Raw genomic sequence first — 19851 nt, forward strand, 5'->3', positions numbered from 1 at the left:
CTGGCCAACAAAACAGAACATATTGTAAAGGTTAGATTTGAATACATTTATTCTGATCTAGGACTCCATTTTATGTTCACGAACAGTTGAAACAAAAGCAACCCGTGGATACACGCGGTTATAAATACCTGCTTATGTCAAAATAATCTTACGAAATAAAGAGTTTGTTGATCAGGGCTTGCGGTTATTATTGTTACGTCTCCCAAGTCTCTAAAGCTCCTCGGCAGTGTCATCTTATTGTAGAGATGGCTTTCTAACATGACATTATACAAGCTTACAAAAAGCAAAAGGTAATGTAAGTGAATCTATTTTGGCAGCATGTTCTGTAACCACCCAAAGAGACTTCATAGGGAATAAAGAAAGTGGGGAAGCTAGAGGGGAAGGAAGCCAGTGAGGAATCATAGGCTGTCAGAACCGTGTCTGTCTAAGCTTCAGAAATCCAGGAAGCTAATGCTGTTTGATGTATTAACCATGATGGAGGGGGCAGGGCCTGTGTGTTCATGCTCAGTCCTTGAAGGATTTGGGTACATTCTGTCAGTGTGTGTGTGTGTGTGTGTGTGTGTGTGTGTGTGTGTGTGTGTGTGTGTGTGTGTGTGTGTGTGTGTGTGTGTGTGTGTGTGTGTGTGTGTGTGTGTGTGTGTGTGTGTGTGTGTGTGTGTGTGTGTTTGTGTGGGTGTGTGTGTGTGTGTGTGTGTGTGTGTGTGTGTGTGTGTGTGTGTGTGTGTGTGTGTGTGTGTGTGTGAGAGAGTGTGTGTGTTCATTGCCAAGTGGAAAAGGAAGGAGAATTTATGTTGTTTGATGTATTAATCATGCATATTTGGGATTGAGAGGCTCTGTGATGGGTCACTTGGGCACTGATTCTATCTTCAATCAGGCGCTCATTTGGGTCCCTTTGTGTAAATGCTTAACATTGTTTAGCAGAAAATAAGCATTCTGCTCATGAAACATTTGCGTTTGTTTGTGTGTGCAGCGAGACGGAAGGGGACTTTGGGGGAAGATAGCAAGAGTGTTTCTCAGATTTTTTGAAAGCATATTGGAAGCATTATTTTCTCTTTTTTGATGTGGTACTTATGAAGCGGCTTTTAGTGGTCAAGCTCGAGCAGGAAATGTTTTCAAACAGCAGCTCTGCCTATGGGTAATCAATAATTCAGAGGAAAAAAGGTATGATACTGATCCATATGCGATCAGGATTTATCAGCATCACGTCCACCCACTTGATATTTCACAGGCCCCTGTGGAAGGTGGATGAATAACGGTGTCCATTAAGGACATCACTTTTTCTTTTTTTTAAACGACACAGTTAATTAGTTGTGCTTATTTTGTGCTCGTTCAACCTTTCCTTTTCAGGCACGAGCCGGCGTTCAGAGAGTTATTAAGGTGCAGAAAATGATTTGCCTTTCCCAATTCACTTGGCCCACCTCAGCTATTGAAATTGTGTCCAAGAGGCAATCCTACTGTCCAAAATGTAATCCATGTTGCCTTTAGATTACAAATGTATCTCATTTGACACCTAAATTCACTGCAGAGCTCAAGTGCTGTTGCCAGGCAACTCAGTTAAGGTGCACACAAAGGATCATTATAGATTTCTCGGTTGCAAACGTTTAACGTGTACTTCTTTAAACATATATTGTATATATCTTTTTATCCAGATAAGGCTCATTGTTACATTTCACATCTGTGACCTGCATGTACTCAATTCAAAAAGCCTTTTTCTTCAAGCCAGTAAACGCACCAAGTCTTGGGTTTAAGCTTTTCTTCAGCACTTTGGAAGAATCCAGTTGAGTGCCTATTCTTATGCATCTATCAGACATATGTTGCTAAAAGGAGATGACAGCATGGCCCACAGTACTTAAATGGTTCATGGTGCTTGTACTCTGATGGCTACGATATGACATGATGAGCCATAAATATGTCAGATATGACTCAAATGAGTTCTGAAAGGATATAAGAGAATTCATACTGGATATTGTGCTTTGGGGCTCTGTCTAAAGCCCATTGTGGAGCTCTCGCACCAAAATTCCATCAGTAGATTAATCAAATCTGTCATCAATATCATACCATATCTGCGTCAACTGTGTCTAGTGTATCCCCCCACAGTGATACCGAAGCTGCAGTGGGACACTCACAAACATAGCATACAGTAAATGCTCATAGTTTCAAGATTTCAAAATGAGAATTCCCTACGCTGTTGTAGTCAAGGCAGTTTGTTTAGATGTCTTAATAGCTCTCTAATGAAATTGTGGGGGGGAAACATATCTAAATGCAATAAAAGAGGTTCTATCTTCAAAGATTCTTTATAAAATCAATATTTAATAAAATGTTCCTTCCTACAAAAGGACCTAGATATTGCCACCGATGGACAGTAAACTTACACACAAAAAAGAAAACACAAAATATAGACTTTTTTTTATTTTACCCTACCAATTTTATTTATATAACAGGAAGCATTATTAGTTTTTTTGTACATTTTGTATTAGATTGCCTTTGTGTTAACATAATCATATTCATTCTCATTCAAAAATCAACATTGAATCATGAGATACCAAAAGATTCACACCCCTACTCTTATTGTGTTTTGTAAATGTGAAATTGATGTACGTATGCACGTATGCAGTTTTCAAATCTGTGAGCAATCACTCCCCTGGAAATACCGGATCACTATGCCTCGTCTTCATCAGCAAAGCATCTATCTTTTTCACCCGGATGGAACTTGTAAGCCATCTTTTGTCTACAGCCTGCAGGGAGATCATTGCTCAGTGGCAGACTGCTGTTTCAGGAAGAGAAAAAGCAGCATGGTGGGATGCAAAAAGGGAGGAAGCTAGTGGAGGTAGGATCTAAGAAGCAACAAGAAAGGCAGTTAGACATGTGCATGTCTGGCGAATGAGCGTTGAGACAGGGCAGGGACTAGATACTTGTGTGTGAGTTTGTTTGCACTATGATGGAGAAGCAGTAGGTGGATTACAGAAGCGCTTCCCACAGAAACACGCTAGCTCCTAAATGCCTCCACACACGGAGCTTCTCACTCAAACAAAGTAATTTCTTCATCTGATGATTTTTGATATGTTGTTTTTTTCTGCCTCGTTTCACTGCGCCGGGCTCGTCTCAATCTCCGGGTCTGCAGAAAGATCAATGTTGAGAACACATCTTGCTTCGGCAGTGACTGGGCTTGTAGCCTGAGATGAAAAAGGTCACTATGAATCTAATTAAGCATGATTTTTCTGTTCCTTGAAAAGATGGTTGAACATGAGGGCTCCCAATCCAGTTCCATCCAAAGGATTACTTTAAGTGCCAGAACAAGATGCAGACACACTTCCCAAATCATCCAGCTCTCTGGAATATATTGCCAATCGGGACATCTCAGATGCAGGGTAACAAATCAAGACAAGCGAGACCATGAGAGATACGCATACGTGTGAATGCACATGCACATACTCGCAACGCACATATGAGAGGACAGCCAGAAAAGGGAAAAAAAGGGACGTTTTAAGTATGGTTGAAGGCTTTTTCATCCTTCTCCCCAATCCAATTATGTTGCAGTTCAAACAAACGGAAGTATATGCATGCTTCTCAACCAGATGCTACAGCAATAGAGATATTAACTCTGAAGATGGGAAGTTTGAGAGGCAATAAGGTAACCAGCAGGGAGTGGATATTGGGGATTATTTTTTTCTTTACTTCCTACCATCAGCCCATCTTCTTCCCTATTCAGTCTTCCTCTTCTGGTGTTATTAAATCCTCATGCCTCTTTCTGAGAGACACTTGGTTCTATGCTTATTTCAACAGGAATGGATCAAGGAAATAAAATCAACTTGAACATCTACATTATTCTATGGGATTCAAGAAGTATAAGAACATTTAAGTTGGAATGTGATGTAAACCTTGTTCAGTTGAGCCTACCGCCTCGTGCTGACATGGATACACTGACACAGTGTGTATACTAGCCCACAGAAAGCTATTAAGGTGTGGTGACTGTGCAACTTCTTCATTGGCTTAAGAACAGTAAATATTGATTGTTTAAGAGTACTCTGAGCAACTGCTTGCAGGCTAAACAAATACAAAATGTTTGTAGAGATTGGCCACGATACATTTCAGCCAAGGCTGTGAATTGATATTAAAAAAATCCCTACTTTTCTACTTTAATTGAATATATAAAAAGTCTAAATGAGCCAGCTTTCGACCTTCCATCAACATGGTGGGAAGTCGCTCTATTGAGTTTACTCCTTCGTTTTGTTAAAATATAGCCTCAAAGTTCTACTTGCCTTTAATTCAGTTCTGTTTAGGAGCGCAGCTGTTGGATATTGGATTGGAAACTTGCCCCAGGGACATTATTTAGATGGAAAATATAGTTGCAATTGACCATTGGAGAGCTCAGATATCGCAATTTGCAAAGTTGCCAAGGCGTCTGCTCAGCAGCATTATAGAGCATGACCAGATGTGATCTGACAAACGTAAGGGCCAATTCCAGACATTAATGTAAAATTTGATGTCTCTCGCATTGGCACAGAAATATCATGGACTTCACTTTCCCAGGCCCAGATGCTGGCTCAAGTTACTGTGTGTGATATCGTTTGAGCTTGAACAAAATGTGTTTTACCTGCAGTGCAGTAATAGGTGCCAGATTAGGATAAATTACATATCATATTTGTAGTAAAAACCGGCTGCCACAGTTTCAGAGCCAATTATATCAGATCCTTTTTACTCCCATAAAAAGCAGTGATCTCTACACCAGTGTGCCACTGGCTGTTTATCACCGGAGGAGCTTGTGATGTTCCTGTATCAGAGGCACTGAGCGCACAGTGAAAATATATGCCACCTAACATATCCTGCCGAGGTCAGACTGTGCTGGATTTTAAGTTGAAACCACATCTCTGGAAGTATTAACATCACTGTCACCATGATTTTCTTGTGTTGTGATAATGGTGTTATTGAGCATGGTTTGAAGTGTGAGTGGGAAGAATGGAATAGCTTGCAGCCGTTTCTGAAGATCAGCAAAAAAAAGGAGAAACAAAACATTTAATTAGTCTTTTTGCTAAGGCTCCTTTTGCAGACACTTATTTAAAAAGAAACTTCCAGAACACAAAACAGTGGCCTTCCTCCTTTAGCACAGACAGTTTGCTGTCCTCCAAAAATGTTTATACCCTATCACCTGTTATCTGTAGCCAATCAGGGAGGAGCTCTGGAATTTCAGCCATTTTAATCCAGGTGGTATCAATCTCTCATTTCAAGCTAATTAGCACCCATTTGCGCAAAATAAGTGAATCAAATGTGCCCTCTAAAAAGTCACAAAAAAAACTTCAATTATTGTCGGTTTATAAACAACTGCGCATACCTATTTTTTTTCGGTATACACCAACATTTTAATACAATTCCAATTACCCACACATACATCCTAAAGGGGAAGAAAACTCTTTGTTGAAGTCCAAAGCAGTTCCCGGAATTAAAGTCCCACAGCGTTAACATGTGTGGGCCGAAATACATGAACCAAGTGAAAATTACATTTGTGAGCTGAGATAATAAGATCCATGACAGATGGGAATCCAGAGTTCAAGTGTGAGACACACTGAGATAATAATTTATATATTTATTTATCTTTCAGCCATAATATATTATAATGCACATTTATTTATGTATTGTTTAAAAATCATTGCTTGTGTGATGTGGATTGACTCACATGCTGGTGGAAGAAAAATACACTTGTCACTTTTATTACCGCCACTTTGTCACTAATATTTTAAGATGCAGTATTGCTTTGTCTTGTCATGTGTCGTTATGCATTGTGTGTGTTGTCTTAAATGCCAGTTTCAAAGACACATTTCCTTTTTGTGCTAATCTATTGGACAATAAAGTATTCTGTATCTACAATAAAACAACACATTATTATGAATGTATATAATAGTGAAACAGGAAAACATATCCAAGATGGAGAACCACAGCTCAGTACTCATAACACGGTCATAGACTGTTCGTCTACTGAGCTGGAATTTATTCATCTGTCTACCTCAAATCTTTCTTGCTCCTCAATTTCCCTGCATCTTGCTGGAAGGATTCCAGGATCCAAAATAGTCTCATTTATAAAAGTTCTCCTTTAAATGCAACTGTTGGTATTGCTGCTGGAATTTAACCTGCAAATATCCTTTTGCCTCCAAGGGAATGTTAATGTCTGGGTTTTAGGAGCAACTGAAAATAAGTTTTATATAACTTTAAACCTGATTGGTCGACATGAATTTGAACTTTTTACATTGGGAAAATAAAGCAATACACGTCTTATATAATCCTTTATTCAGTATATGTGATAATAAAAACACAAACTGTGAGAATGAGGAATCTCAATTTGAGCTCCTTATCTCATTGCTCATCATTCTAATGTATTTTTTAAATAAAAAATAAGAATGCAACCAAATGTAAATTATGTCGATGATGTTTAACCCTATGAAGTATATCTCAAGGGGGGTTGTTGCTTGCTTAAATCAATTTAACATTTGGAAAAAATTGTTGGAGAATTCATATTTTCTTGTACTTTCTTTGGATCTGTCATATAGTATGATGGCGATTAACTCAAAGTCAAAGTCAAACCGCATGACAAAGCCTTGGCATCAAAAACTTAAAGAATTTACATAGTTATAATTATTTATCTTCTAGTAAGACTTATCATGTTTATACATTTTAAAATATATTGGATATTCACTTTGTCTTAAGTGTTTATTTAGTAAAATGTGATGATCATATTTTATTTGTTCTTCTTTCTCTAAAAAAAAATCAATAACAAGGTTTTGACTTCCATATGTGTTAGCTTAGGTTGTACATATTTTAGATATATTAGGCATTTAAAAAAATAAAAACATCATTATGAACAACCGTTATAGACACTGACAGACCATATTGCAGCGTTCTTAGTGGTACACCTGATGAGTCATGGAAACATAACATTTAACAGCCAGTCTTTAAAACCAATGATGTTATTGTATCAAAGGTCAGTTACAGTAAATATGTCAAAGGTCCGATTTTTAAAGTGGACAAATCTTGGTCAGTTGAATGGCCCAGAAAGGACCATGAAGCTTGCTTTCTTGTGTTAGGGTTAGGATTGTGTTATTTTTGTGTAATTTCACTCACCTGTTTTCACTTGTACAGTAAGTCTGTCTGTATTGGAAACAATTGTGGCAGATAATAGCTTCTGCAGTTCCTTTCCATCTAAACTGTATTTTCCTTTGACTCCCATTCCTCTTTTTTCTCTATACTCTGTTCTCCATTTCTCCTATGTACTTCTCACTTCTCTATTGGGAGCTCCTTCCCACAATGTCTAGTAGCACATCACTTGCAAACCCCCAACTCTTCAAAAATGTGCTCATTCTATAAGTTTTCTTCTGACCCTTTGAGCTCATATTAGCATAGTTAGTCCCCACAGTTTAAGACAATGAAAGTGTCGGTAGAAAGACATCACCATCTAAACCCTAAACCAATCAAATGTTTAATCCTGTGCCATTCCCAATTAAGTTTAACCACTGATCCTTCCTCAGCTTCCCCGGAGCTGATCCCTCCCTTCGAAAATCTCTCTTGACACCAAAGAATATTACATTTGTGTTTCCCCAGCCACCATTGTATTTCATTATGCCAAAAAAAAATGATAATCAAGGAAAATATATTGTCTGTTATTAATTAACCGTTACATTTTTATATTAACAGTTGAACATAAGATGGTTTTGTAAATGTGAAATAAAAGTCTGTCGCACAGATCCTATATTAAGAATGACAGATATGTTTTAATTATTTTGCATTCCAACACTTTGCTCCTCACTGTGGCTTGAAAACAGTTGCACAAATTAAACTTTTTTGACTATATTTATGCGATTGTGTTGTGCCTCCCTTAACCGTATTAACAGAGGAGAGTTGAACACTTCGTACCGCATACACACTACTCTCATATTCTCACACTCCTCTGTCAGAACAAAAGATGTCACGGCATTCCCCAAAATTGCCTAACGGATGCAGGCAGCGGGGAACACTTTTGTTCACACAAGTACCCATCTTTCACAATAACCACCTTTTTTCTCGAGAAGAGTTGCACAGTGAGAGGAAGATTACTTTTTGGATTCTGATTTGTTTTCGACATTGTGTGTAAGGAGTATTTATACGCTCTCATCGTGAGGCGTTTAGTTGGAAACGGGTCAGTGATGGTGGGAGGTTCTCGTTCACCAGTGGGACAGGATCATTGCTGAGTGATGCCCTGCAGCTGACAGCAGTGAACCCACCAGAATCAGTTTCATACACTGACTTGAAATGTGTTCTACAGTGAGAGGTGTTCCTGTAATGGAGTGGAAAAAGAGACATCCATAGCTCATTGCGGGACAGAGGGGCTGACGGAGAGGTTTTTGTCGAAGGCTGATGCATTCACCCCCGCACCCCCCACATCATGTCATATGGAATGGCGTGAACAGTCAGATTTGTCATTAGATGTGGCAGCAATATTCACACATGGTGTCTCGAGCTGCAGTAATACTTGGTTTGACTGTGACAACATTATGGTATTTCAAGGCCAGTGCGCCCATTGAAAATGAAATACACGGAAAAAGGAAAAAGTCCAGAATAGGCGGCGACACAGACAGTGAAGAATGTGAATTCAGTCTTGCTTATCAAGACCATTAAGGTCTATATGATTGTTTTTTAATGCATTCACTTCGACCTTTTTCTCTCTCCATTTACAGTATGCGAACAAAGGGGCTTCTGGTCTTTATCCTTCTATCGCCCCCCACCCCTCCCCTGTCTGATCACTTCATCCTCCACCCAAACCCATGCTGACTCCTCTGCACTCTTTCCCCCTCCCCGCCTCCCGCTTATGTTCCTCCCTCCCCCTCTCTAGCGTGTCCCCTAGTTTTCTGGTAGCTGTGTCTCTTTGATAATCCAAGACTCTTTGAAGACTCCAATTCCACGCTGCTTGCCTTGGAGCTATTGCACCTACAAAAACAATGTGCATGTGTGTTTGTGTGTGTGCCTGTAGAGAAAGAAGGAGAGCAAAGAGAGAGAAAGCAGTGGATAGGATGAGAATGGAAGACATAATAGTAGAGTGGAAAATAAAAACAGTTCCATATGCATTTCCTTTGCAACTGCTCCAGTCTTTATGGTTTCATGCGTGCTGCATACATTGAGAGGTGCACTTCTTCATTGTCATATTTGTTGGTGCAGCTCATTTTTTCTCTGCCTTCAGAGGCAGCAGCTCATTGATTCCTGCATACACGCCCAAAATGCCAGAGCCAGGATGTACTCACAAAGATTGTTTCTAAATGGAAAACCAAACTAGGGAAACTTGTGCAAGTTATCAGAGTTTAGATGCACATTTTGTAACTAATTATATGGTTAAAATAACAGAAAATTAGTATAATATCCAATTTCACTCCACAATAGTCAGGCAGTCAATCTGAACACTAGTTGTTACTGTTAAATCTCAGCAATAATTGTTTTCTCTTTTTCTGTCAGACACAGCAGAGAGGCAATTAGAGACAATTAGTTGTCTCTCCTTAAAATGCCAGAGTGATCAAAATGAGTCATTACTAAAACATTTTTCTCCCACTTGGCTTTGTATTGCTGTCTCCTCCTCTTACCTTTCAGCGAGTGTGGCTGCTCCCTGCGACTCCATCTCTATCCCTCCATTGTTTTAGTCTCAATCTTTAGTCCGTCTTCTTCCATCTTTGTCTCCGGCCCTACCTTTTTGTCTCTGTCAGACTGCCTCGCTTTGGCAGAGGAGCTTGCCATTGGGATTTAGACGAAATTGAATTGAATTATGAAGGAATTTCTCTGCAGTACGATTGGCATCATTTCCTCCACACAACAGAACATCATTCTCATATCTCTCAATGTGGGGGAATGAAAATAGGCCGTGCACCATTCTTTCTCTCATCCTTTTAAATTGAATTTTTCATATCACAGGGGCACCGAGACATCAGCCGTTTCCTTTAACATGGGCAGAAAACCCATTCCGTAATATCTGAGAGACACATGGCTGTGAGTCAATGGGAAAAGTTTGGCTTCCAGCACACACATGATATACTTCAGCTCAGGATTGATAAACAGGGCCACATAGGTTTCCAGCAGCTTGAAAAGTTGAGTGTATTCCAGTTGAGTATACTATCACTGTTTGGCTTAACAACCCGGTTGAAAGCACTCCATTGCGCACCCAATGAAATGATCCATACCCTCACAGATTCCATTCTCTCTACCTTCCTCTGTGTGAAACATATACATTATTTATCTTCTGGAGCTGCCTAGTTTACCAGTTTAATTGCATTCCTGTCTTTTTCCCAGTCATTTTTTTCCAGCAAATTGCATCCAAGTTGCTTACTACACCCATTCATGTGTTTTCTCCAAAGGTATGAAACGTGCAACTGTTGTAATTTGCATGTTTCAAAGGTCACAGTGACACATCCTTAGCAATACCTCTGTGTAATAAAAAATGCAACAAAAACATTTGGCAACAAACTAGCTGTGACAAATACACAGTTACCCATTGGACTTGAACACAAACATATTTTATTTAAATACAGTGTTGCTATGTTGTTTTCTTTCAGCTTTTGGGAAAATATGATTTTTCTCTTTAAAGGATTGAATAAAGCAAATCTAGATTGCTGAAAGTATTTATTATTTGTAATTGCTCTACACACATTTAGCATATTGTTGTATTTATCCCTGGAATATAATAGATAACTGTATTGATTAAACATTTAGGTTTTTTGTGAATAATTCAAAATAAATATTGCGATATTTGATTGGATTTGGATATTTCACATGCAGTAAAATATGCTGTATGGAGATGTAATCAAAGACCTATGGGGTATCAACCACTTAATTTAACATAATCCCAGAGATTAGAGGTTTTCTAAAGCTTTTAAGGGAACATACAGTATCATAAAAAAACACATATTATTTCAGTATCTGGAGTGCCCATCAACCAACCAACTGTGAGAACTACTCACAGCAGGCTTAGCTTTTTTGGGAGTGGCTTTTAAACCCTAACATGTCAGAGGGTGACATGTAAGAGTTAGGGTTAGGGTTAGGGTTAAACCTGACTGGTTTTCGGACCCCCCCAGACCCCCCCAATAAAGCAAAACTGAGTGGCCTTTTATTGTGGTCAGCCTAAGGGACACCTGTGCAATAATCATGCTGTCTAATCAGCATCTTGATATGCCACACCTGTGAGGTGGGATGGATTATCTCGGCAAAGGAGAAGTGCTCACTATCATAGATTTTTTCAGATTTGTGAACAATATTTGAGAGAAATTGTTATTTTGTGTATTTAGAAAATGTTTTAGATCTTTGAGTTCATCTCCTGAAAAATGGGAGCAAAAACAAAAGTGTTGCATTTATATTTTTGTTCAGTGTATTTCAGAAATAATCCTTGACGTGGTTTAAACAGGATGGCATTTTATCACAACGAATTTAACTTTATCTCCGGTAGAATTCTGATCAGGTATTAGCTTGGCCTCCTCTTCTTTCTTTTTTTTCAAGCTAAGGACCCAAGATCCGCGTTTCTCTAACAGGGCTGCAAAAGAGGGGTTTGAGCAGTATGAGGCATGGCTACAATGGGTGAACTCTTTGGTATTTTGAAAAAAAAACTTCACAGACATGTTTTGTATAGGTATGGCCCTACAATATATTTTTCAAATATAACACGATAGGTCCACTTGAACATTTCTGTAAATGTGCCAGAGTTAGCCAAGAGGCTATTTTTCACCCGTAGTTCCTGGACAGATTTTGTAAGTCAACCTAAAACAACACATGAAAAAATAATGCAATCATGTTCTTCTGTTAACACAAAAGACTAATATGAACCTGAAAATAAACATAATATGTCCCCTTTAAATATCAGGTTAGATGTTACATGAGGTACAGTACTGTAGTATTCAAATTAAGGTACCTTTGTCAAAGAACCACTAGAGTACTATTCTACAATAAATCCTTGTTTGAGTTGTTTCTATAAAATATGCTGGAAGATTATTATCATTATTATATGTTACATCCTGCTTCCAGTGCACTTTATGGATTGTAGTCCTATCAAATGTAACAATCATTAAGCCGCCACTTGCAGCATGCAGAACCAGTTCTACAAGGTAGTTAGAGTACCTACAGTGCTAACGCTTGATCCCCAAATGTTCACATGCAGATCAGTCAAACGTAAACTTGGACGCAGGAGAGTCATTCACTAAAGCGAACTCACCTGCGACTCTTTTGGAAATCTGCACGAAAAAAGTGGCGATGGAAAAGCTTCCCCATCTGCATGAGCACCGGCATCCTGTTCACTGGCAGTCAGCGAGGCTTGGCCGGATGACAGGGGACCTGACATGGGAGTGGTGTCAGGTAGCTCCCGGGTATTCACAGTGGACTTGGTGCTATGGGAGAGAACAACAACAGAGGGATCTGCTGTCCTATCAGGGATCAGTGGTGCAAATCAGCAATGGCATTATTGATGCTCCAAAGTCACCAAAATGCTATCCTGGTGCCTTAGCCACAGCCATTGGCCTCAGGAAGCCCTTTCTATTCCTTCATTCAAGGCTGCAGGCAAATCCAATCGTTAGGACAGACTTTCCTGACTGTTATTTGCGAGTGATTAGATATAACCATTAACAATAACCCATCTGTGTCAGTTGCTGTGGAAACGACATAGGCAAGGGGTACATTTGCAAACTGGTGATGCGTTTTTTTTCCGCAATACAGACACATAACAGCAAGCTGGAGGCTGGGTGAATAATGGAGACGTATCCCCTCACTCTTCACACCATAGCAATATCTAGACTCGGTGCAGAAGTCTTCCATCATACCAGACAATATTAGCGACAGAGGTGCTTGATATATGTTTTTTCGCAGAAGTAGCAAACCAGCTAACCGGCCTACTAGCTCTCCGAAAGGGACGTCACTGTTGTGTGTCAAATTGCAGATGGTAAAGGGAATTTAAACCATCAATAAATGCTGTTTGAATCAGATTAAATACATTAAATAATTAAGTTTGATGAATCAGATATCAGCTTCTGGTCTCGATTATTACTTTAGTAAGTTATTTAGCCATAAGTTCATGATTAAACTCAAAAATATCTTCCCTTAGAAAATGTGACTTGCTTAAGCTAAGCTTTATGTCACCTTCTGTTTTGGTATTCAGCTGCTTTAATATATAATAAGAAGTTGTCTTTGAATTTGTAAAATCCACCAATAACTGACGTGTGGTCCTTACAATTAACCTTACTAAATGTATTTGCAAATTGAAGGATGAAAGGGAAAGAAGGCGTAGTGCTTATGAAGTCAAATGTCTTTTCTTGTAAAGGTTTTTACATATTTCTTCAATAGTTATGGTAATTAACATTGAGGACCCTCAGCTTACATAACTGATAGAAATACAAGCACATCAAACGGCTTTTAATGTACCTTTTTCTCCTTGATGTGACAAGGCTTTTTAATATGACATTTAAACATGTTTGCAGGGCAATAGTTATGCCATTACATGCAGCATTGTAAACATACAGTCAAGTTTTAGTGCAAAAATGTTAATGATAAGTAATAAAAATGATTAATTTTGTTGGCACCTTAAAAAAAAAAAACAGAAACAAAAACAACAAACAAAGCTGAAAAATTGAAACAATTGCAAGTATGCAATTTCAAATGGAAATACCTCAAAGTAATAAATAAAGCACGTATATATTTAACTTTTTTTAAATTAATTAATAAAAAACATAAATAGCAATTACAAATATGTTTCAATCTGTTGCATCAGATGCTGGTGTTGAAATTGCTCATGAACTTGATGCATATGGTAAACATTGTCATAAAAAGCTTATTAGCAGGTGATGATCCTATTATTTTTCCTAAATACTTCAGCTGAGGTTTCAATATGTTGGAAAATGAAGGCTCATGTTACCATTCAGTATAGAGTAGATGTACGGTGTAGTACACTCTTTGTCTCAGCATTATGTTTAAGACATTAAAGCCATGTAGTTTCAGCTCGAGGGTAATGAAGTAGTTTGAGTGATTATAAATATAAGACCTATGTCACTGAATAACTTGAAAGAAAAATCGGTGGACAAACAGCAGTTGCCATTTATACATTTTTAGCTGCGCCAAGCAATGCTATAGCAACCAGCAACGTTTTCATCACTCTTTCGACTCCAGCTTTGTAAAAATTGGCATGTACAGTTGGCCAAGTGTTTGTTTGCACATGTTCTACTTTTATGTAGTCAGAAGGGAGAAGGCAGAATTCCGTTTTGTACGTAATGAAACACTGTACTTGATCACTTTTCATTTTACACTTGACCACCCTTGATACATCATGCAAAGTGTAATGCATTGCAGAAATAACTACATTTGTGTGTAAATAGCAGATTCCCTTTCTGGTTTCTTGGCATAAGAGTGTATCGGTGGAACTTTTCGGCTGTGTCCGTGTGTAGCTTGGAGTTATTCCGAGGCAGTAGGTTGTATATAATATGTCTTGCAGTCTGACAGGAAAAAAAAGTGTGTCGAAAGGGCTACAGGAGCTCCAGGAAGGGATTGGATGAGTGCTGTTAATTGCTACTTTAAAATGTGCCTTGGTTCCCTTGTAAAGTCTGAATCCTGCACTATCGTTTCATCTGCATTGGGATTGTAATATTAGGCGTATAAATGAGGCCATTTTAGCCCAATCTAGGGGGTTGTGAATACAGATGTCATCGTAAATGTCCCCTCTTTTTCATTCTCAGCCTCACAGCTTCTTACTCCTACCAAAATGCCCAAACAATCCCCTTCTTCCGCCCCCAGTCTCCCAGAATCTAATCCTTCTGCTTGTCCCCTCCAGCCAAAGCGCCGTCCGTGTCTGCCTGACCAACTCCCCTCTCCTGCCCAGCCCCCTCTTCCATCCTTCCGTCTTGCCGCATCCCAGCAGCCCCCCAAGGCCTGGCAAAGGATTTGTGCTCTGACTAAAAGGAGGAATCTATTTCCCATCTCTGCAGCCTTAGCTAGTTATCATAGGGAACATGCTGACTCTCTGGAGTGATGGCTCGAGGAGAAGTTTAAGCAAGAATCCATATTTAAACAACTGAATGCCCCCCTAACATTTAAACAGTCATGGGGCCTCAGCGACCTCCAATCATATTTCAAGCATCATTGATGTATATCATGTCTGGTCCAGCCTCACGAATCAATAGCAATTTTATTGAAGTACTGCAGAAACAATGGTTTCTTGTTCTTTTATTGAGACTTCCTAAATATGGTCTGTTTTCACACGTGTGATGTATATTAGATCAAATAATGTACTTTTCTTTCTTTATGGGTTATGAAAAAACTGCATGTTGGATGCACCAATCAACAAGCATTTTGAAAAAGGCCCTATTATGCTTCATGGGGTTTTCCCTTTCCTGTAGTGTGTTATATAGGTTTTTGTGCATGTAAATGGTCTGCAAAGGCTAAAATCCAAACGTTCCTTCGAGATGCAGTTTCTTTTTTTTTTTACCATTTGTGCATCAAGAATACAAATCACTATACCATAACAAAGTCTTTATGATTTTAGAATATTAGATTAGATCAGATAGTCTTTAATGATCCAAAATTGGAAGAAAACACATCACTGGAGCATGTTGGTAAAGTATTGCACATGAGTTAAAAAAATATTACAATATAATAGACCAATTGGAACTATAATATAACATATAAACATAGGATACATTATAAAAGTGTGCAACATTTTGTTATAAAAAATAGTAGATGTTCATTCAATAACAGGAAAGACCAATTTCTTACTGCTTACCGTGATATATTGACATAATAATGTAGCAGCACTGCTGGAGGGCGAATAAAATGTTTCACCCCACAATTCAAATAATCACTATTTAGTAGGGATGCACGATATTGGTTTTTTGAAACCGATACCGATACCGATAACTTCCTGCTTCTCAAGACCGATACCGATACCGATAACCGATAATAATATTATATATATATATATATATATATAAAATGTACCTGTAGTTTTTTCCTCGTTTTAGCCCTGGGGTCGTCTCTGGCAAACTTCTTGCCTTTTTCAAAAGCCTCGTCGATAGGTAAAAGCCCCGGTGCCTTTGCAGCTGGCTTTGGATTTGCCGCTAGTTTAGCAGCGCAGGCGTCTTCGTACGCTTTTAACACACCATCGTAGCGATGGCGATGTTTCAGGTGACTAATCAGGTTGGAAGTATTATAGCTCGTTGCCTTTTTCCCTCCTCGTGGAACTTCTGCATTGCATTTGTTAATACAAATAGCAAGCGAACTATCTAACTCTGAAACTATTAAATAGTCCCATACTACCGACGACATGTTTGTTTACTGTCCTGGCTTCACGGCCGCACACCATTTACGTCACAGCCAGGCATGAGTTAGGGAGCGCTGGATTTGTGAAAAACTCCCCTCTTCCTAAACCACTAATACCACAGTACTGGCAAAACGGGAGGAGCCGAGTGAAAAACAAGCGCCCCTCATCCTAATCCACCCACACCGCAGTATTTTTTTCTTTTTTTCCCCCAAAAAAATATATTGTATATTATCGGGGCTATTAATACTTTTATCGGGTTTATCGGGATGACGTCATAATTCCTAATATCGGACCGATAATTATCGTGCACCACTACTATTTAGATAAATGGCCGAGAGCTACATCTGCCGTGAGAAAAAAAAGTGACGGTTGGATATGATTGGGGGATGAACAGGTTAGGCGCGGGAAGGTATTTTGAGTGGGGGTGCTGAGGTGCTGGACTCCAGTGAACAGTATTACGGGCACCATAGAGCACGCACAAAAAAACTCCCCACACGCAAACACACAGTAAACCCGCGACTGTTACAATGAAGGCTCGATAATCAGCTCACGGCATATAGGCAGGGGTAAAGTGATATTTTTTACGAGTGGGGAGCGGACCTCACCTTCTCTAGGGGGATCCGGGGGGATGCTCCCCCGGGAAGATTTTTTTAAAATATTGAAGTTAAAAGCATCAATCTGGTGCACTTTGAGAGCAACATTAAGAGATCTATGGATACATCTCTCAACACCCAGATGAAACACAACTGTAAGCAGATGTTCTTTTTCTTTATGGATATTTTACAAATCACTCCCCTTTCAAACTGTATTCTTGTTTTACTGCCATATAGTATTTCATAACTGTTTTTCCTTTATTCTCTTATTTTTTTTATAACTATAATGATCATGTGAGGGTGTGCCGCGGAAATAATCTTTTGAATAATTTTTGACCAAACCGTTTGAGACCCACTTAGATAACTTAGACTAAAGTTAACTATCTAAACACTCAGAGAGTCCTTTAGCTCACCTGAGCCTCTCAGTCTGAGAGGAGAGCTCTCCTCCAGCTTGTTGTGGAACAAACAGCTCCGTATGTCCGTTAGTGCAGCTAGCTAACCAGATGCTAACAACACGGTCCCTGCTGCTGGCACCGGTCCCTCTCTCTCTCTCCCTCTCTCACACACACTAAATGCGCTATTTCCGCACACACACAGAGCCGCGAGCTTGAATGACACAAGCACACTTTTATTTCCATGCAACTCTCTGATTGGTCTGGTGTCTTGCCTCTGTTGCATTCACTGAACACGGGAAATTACAGTCCTGCCGTCCTTTCTAGTGTCTTGATGAGGTTCACGTAAAGCACGGTTAATGTATTATATTATTGAGGTAGAATTGTCCGGGGCTACAGAAAAAACATTTGGGGCAGGCCAAAATATTATTTTACCAACAATGTGGAATTTATTGGCTACATATTACACAGATTATGCACAGCGGGAGCAGCAATAACCGTCAAATAATAATTCAGATAGGGGAGCTCCGCACCCCCTGCCTGCCGCTAGGGGGTGCTGCAGCGCCCTCAGCACCCCCCTTCCCGCGCCCATGGGTTTCTGGAAACATTTTGAAGCCTGCTAAAGGTATAAAGGACACAGTGTTGATAGCACTTACCTAAGCTCTAAAAGCATTTCTCAGTATCAGGTGTGCGTGGACTAAAAGGCTGATGGTTCGAATGATTTCTGGCATGGATTTGTTTGCCAAAAAAGCAGTCGAATGGTAGAAAGCAAAGACCCGCGGTATTGATCTGGGCTGACTCGTGCAGCAGAGGCAGCCCTGTTCTGCTGTATCAGTGCTTTCCTGACTTTTACGAGAGGCGCTCATGTGTGGGGGTGGGGGCGGGGGCGGGGGATGGGTGGGCTGGGGGAAGAGTGTGATTGCACATGCACCGTAAGGAGTCATCTTTCTGTTTTGGACTGGTGGAAAGTAGAGCCATTAGTAAACTGATCTTCGGAAGAGGAAATGTAATGGTCTCCTAACTGTATTTACAAGCCATTCAATTTGATAAAGGGTGTGATGTTGAATGATTAATTTTGTTGCCGCTCGGCTCCTCTTCACAGTATCAAATTCAGTGTTTCATCAGTATTTTTATTTATTCTTTCATCAAATCTAACAGTGAAGGCAGATCTGATGATTTATTTTGATGCTGCTAAAATAGTTACTGTAACTGTGTTTCCAAAACTGTTTTGCTCTTTTTTGATAGCATTATTTAGATCTTCTTGGGATTCCCTTTTCACTGCGAAATATCGTCTAGCTTTCCATTTGGTTGGACATCAAAAGATGTGGAAATATTTAAATATTGAGATAGGAAGTCGCTCACTGGGGATAATGCAAAGTGAACCAATAATTGTCAGCATAATTAATTTGTCAGAGGAAAATTTGGAAAATAAACTTTTGTCTGACAAATAAAGTTAATAACAGAATAAATAATGTGTTTTTTTCATCAATTGCTTTTACCTTTGCATAGATTTATTGACATGTGACATGTTTACATTCTTTAATGTTCGAAAATATCTTTCTTTTTTCTCATACTGCCTGTTCTGCAGCACCTCTTTTCACCCTCTGTCTGAAACCAGAGCCCAGTCTGCTCTGATTGGTTAGCTGGTCGGCTCTGTTGTGATCGCTCACCCGCTTATATATGTCCCGCCCCTTAGCCTACAACATGCAATGTGTTGGAGCCCTAGCCAATAGAAGCAAGAGTGGTACGTTGTGATGTCACTATCATTCTGCAGGTCTCCCTTGAAAAAGAGATCAATGATCTCATTGCACAAAAAACAATCTAACAGACTACAGGAAAGGGAAAACCCCAACAGGCATAATTGGTCCCCTTTAAAGTTCTTCCTCTGTTCATATAAGTCCACCTTATATAGACTGCATAACAGTAACAGTGCAAAAGGGCTGCTTAATGTTTTAGGAGTGTTAAATATTTAATGCCATTTTCTGACTTTTGAAGAGTGAACTTTATAAGGCCAGCACAATTCAGACAGTATTCTGATCATTCGTGGATTTTAGAGCTGCAACTTGTACTGTACTGTACCACCTACTGGGTGTCTACATGGAAGCCCTCAGAAAAAAAGGAAAAAGTGTTGTTGAAAAATACTTTCCCTTGTGTTGAAGAAGTTATTAATTATTGTCCCTTTTTTTCGTTTTTTCTTAGCATACCCATCGACGAGTGACCTTCTCCACCACCAACCCTGTGCAGGACCTGCAGGACGCCTCTCAGCACAGCTACTATGACAGCGGCTTGGAGGAATCGGAGACTCCCAGCAGCAAGTCGTCGTCTGGTCCCCGCATCGGACCCCTGACCCTGCCCGAGGATCACTATGAGAGAACCACTCCAGATGGCAGCATCGGAGAGACCGAGCACCCTGAAAACGGTACCTTGACAATCCCTTCCACTCAGTCGTGTGCCCCATGAATATGTATTAGCATGTAAATGACTCTAATAAGCTCTTTGTGTGTGTTGGTGATGGGGAGGCATTTGTGGAAGATTTGTTGTTGTTTTTTCAGTGGAAATGTTGTGACTTGCTGTGTTTGCC

General features: G+C 39.6%; 1 protein-coding gene across 2 annotated transcripts in view; it reads left to right on the forward strand.

Annotated features, from left to right (window-relative positions):
* pcdh1a (protocadherin 1a) overlaps positions 1-19851 on the forward strand; it is a 100002-nt gene that overhangs the window by 55000 nt on the left and 25151 nt on the right. Inside the window, exon 4 of one of the 2 annotated variants that reach the window (XM_079651629.1) lies at positions 19470-19689. In XM_079651629.1, coding sequence (XP_079507755.1) covers positions 19470-19689 — 220 coding nt within the window. Of the gene's footprint in view, positions 1-3783; positions 3820-19469; positions 19690-19851 lie in introns of those variants that run through there. The other variant, XM_079651630.1, reaches the window with a different exon arrangement.

Source organism: Notothenia rossii (assembly GCF_949606895.1).
Source record: "Notothenia rossii genome assembly, chromosome: 9".
NCBI lineage: Eukaryota > Metazoa > Chordata > Actinopteri > Perciformes > Nototheniidae > Notothenia > Notothenia rossii.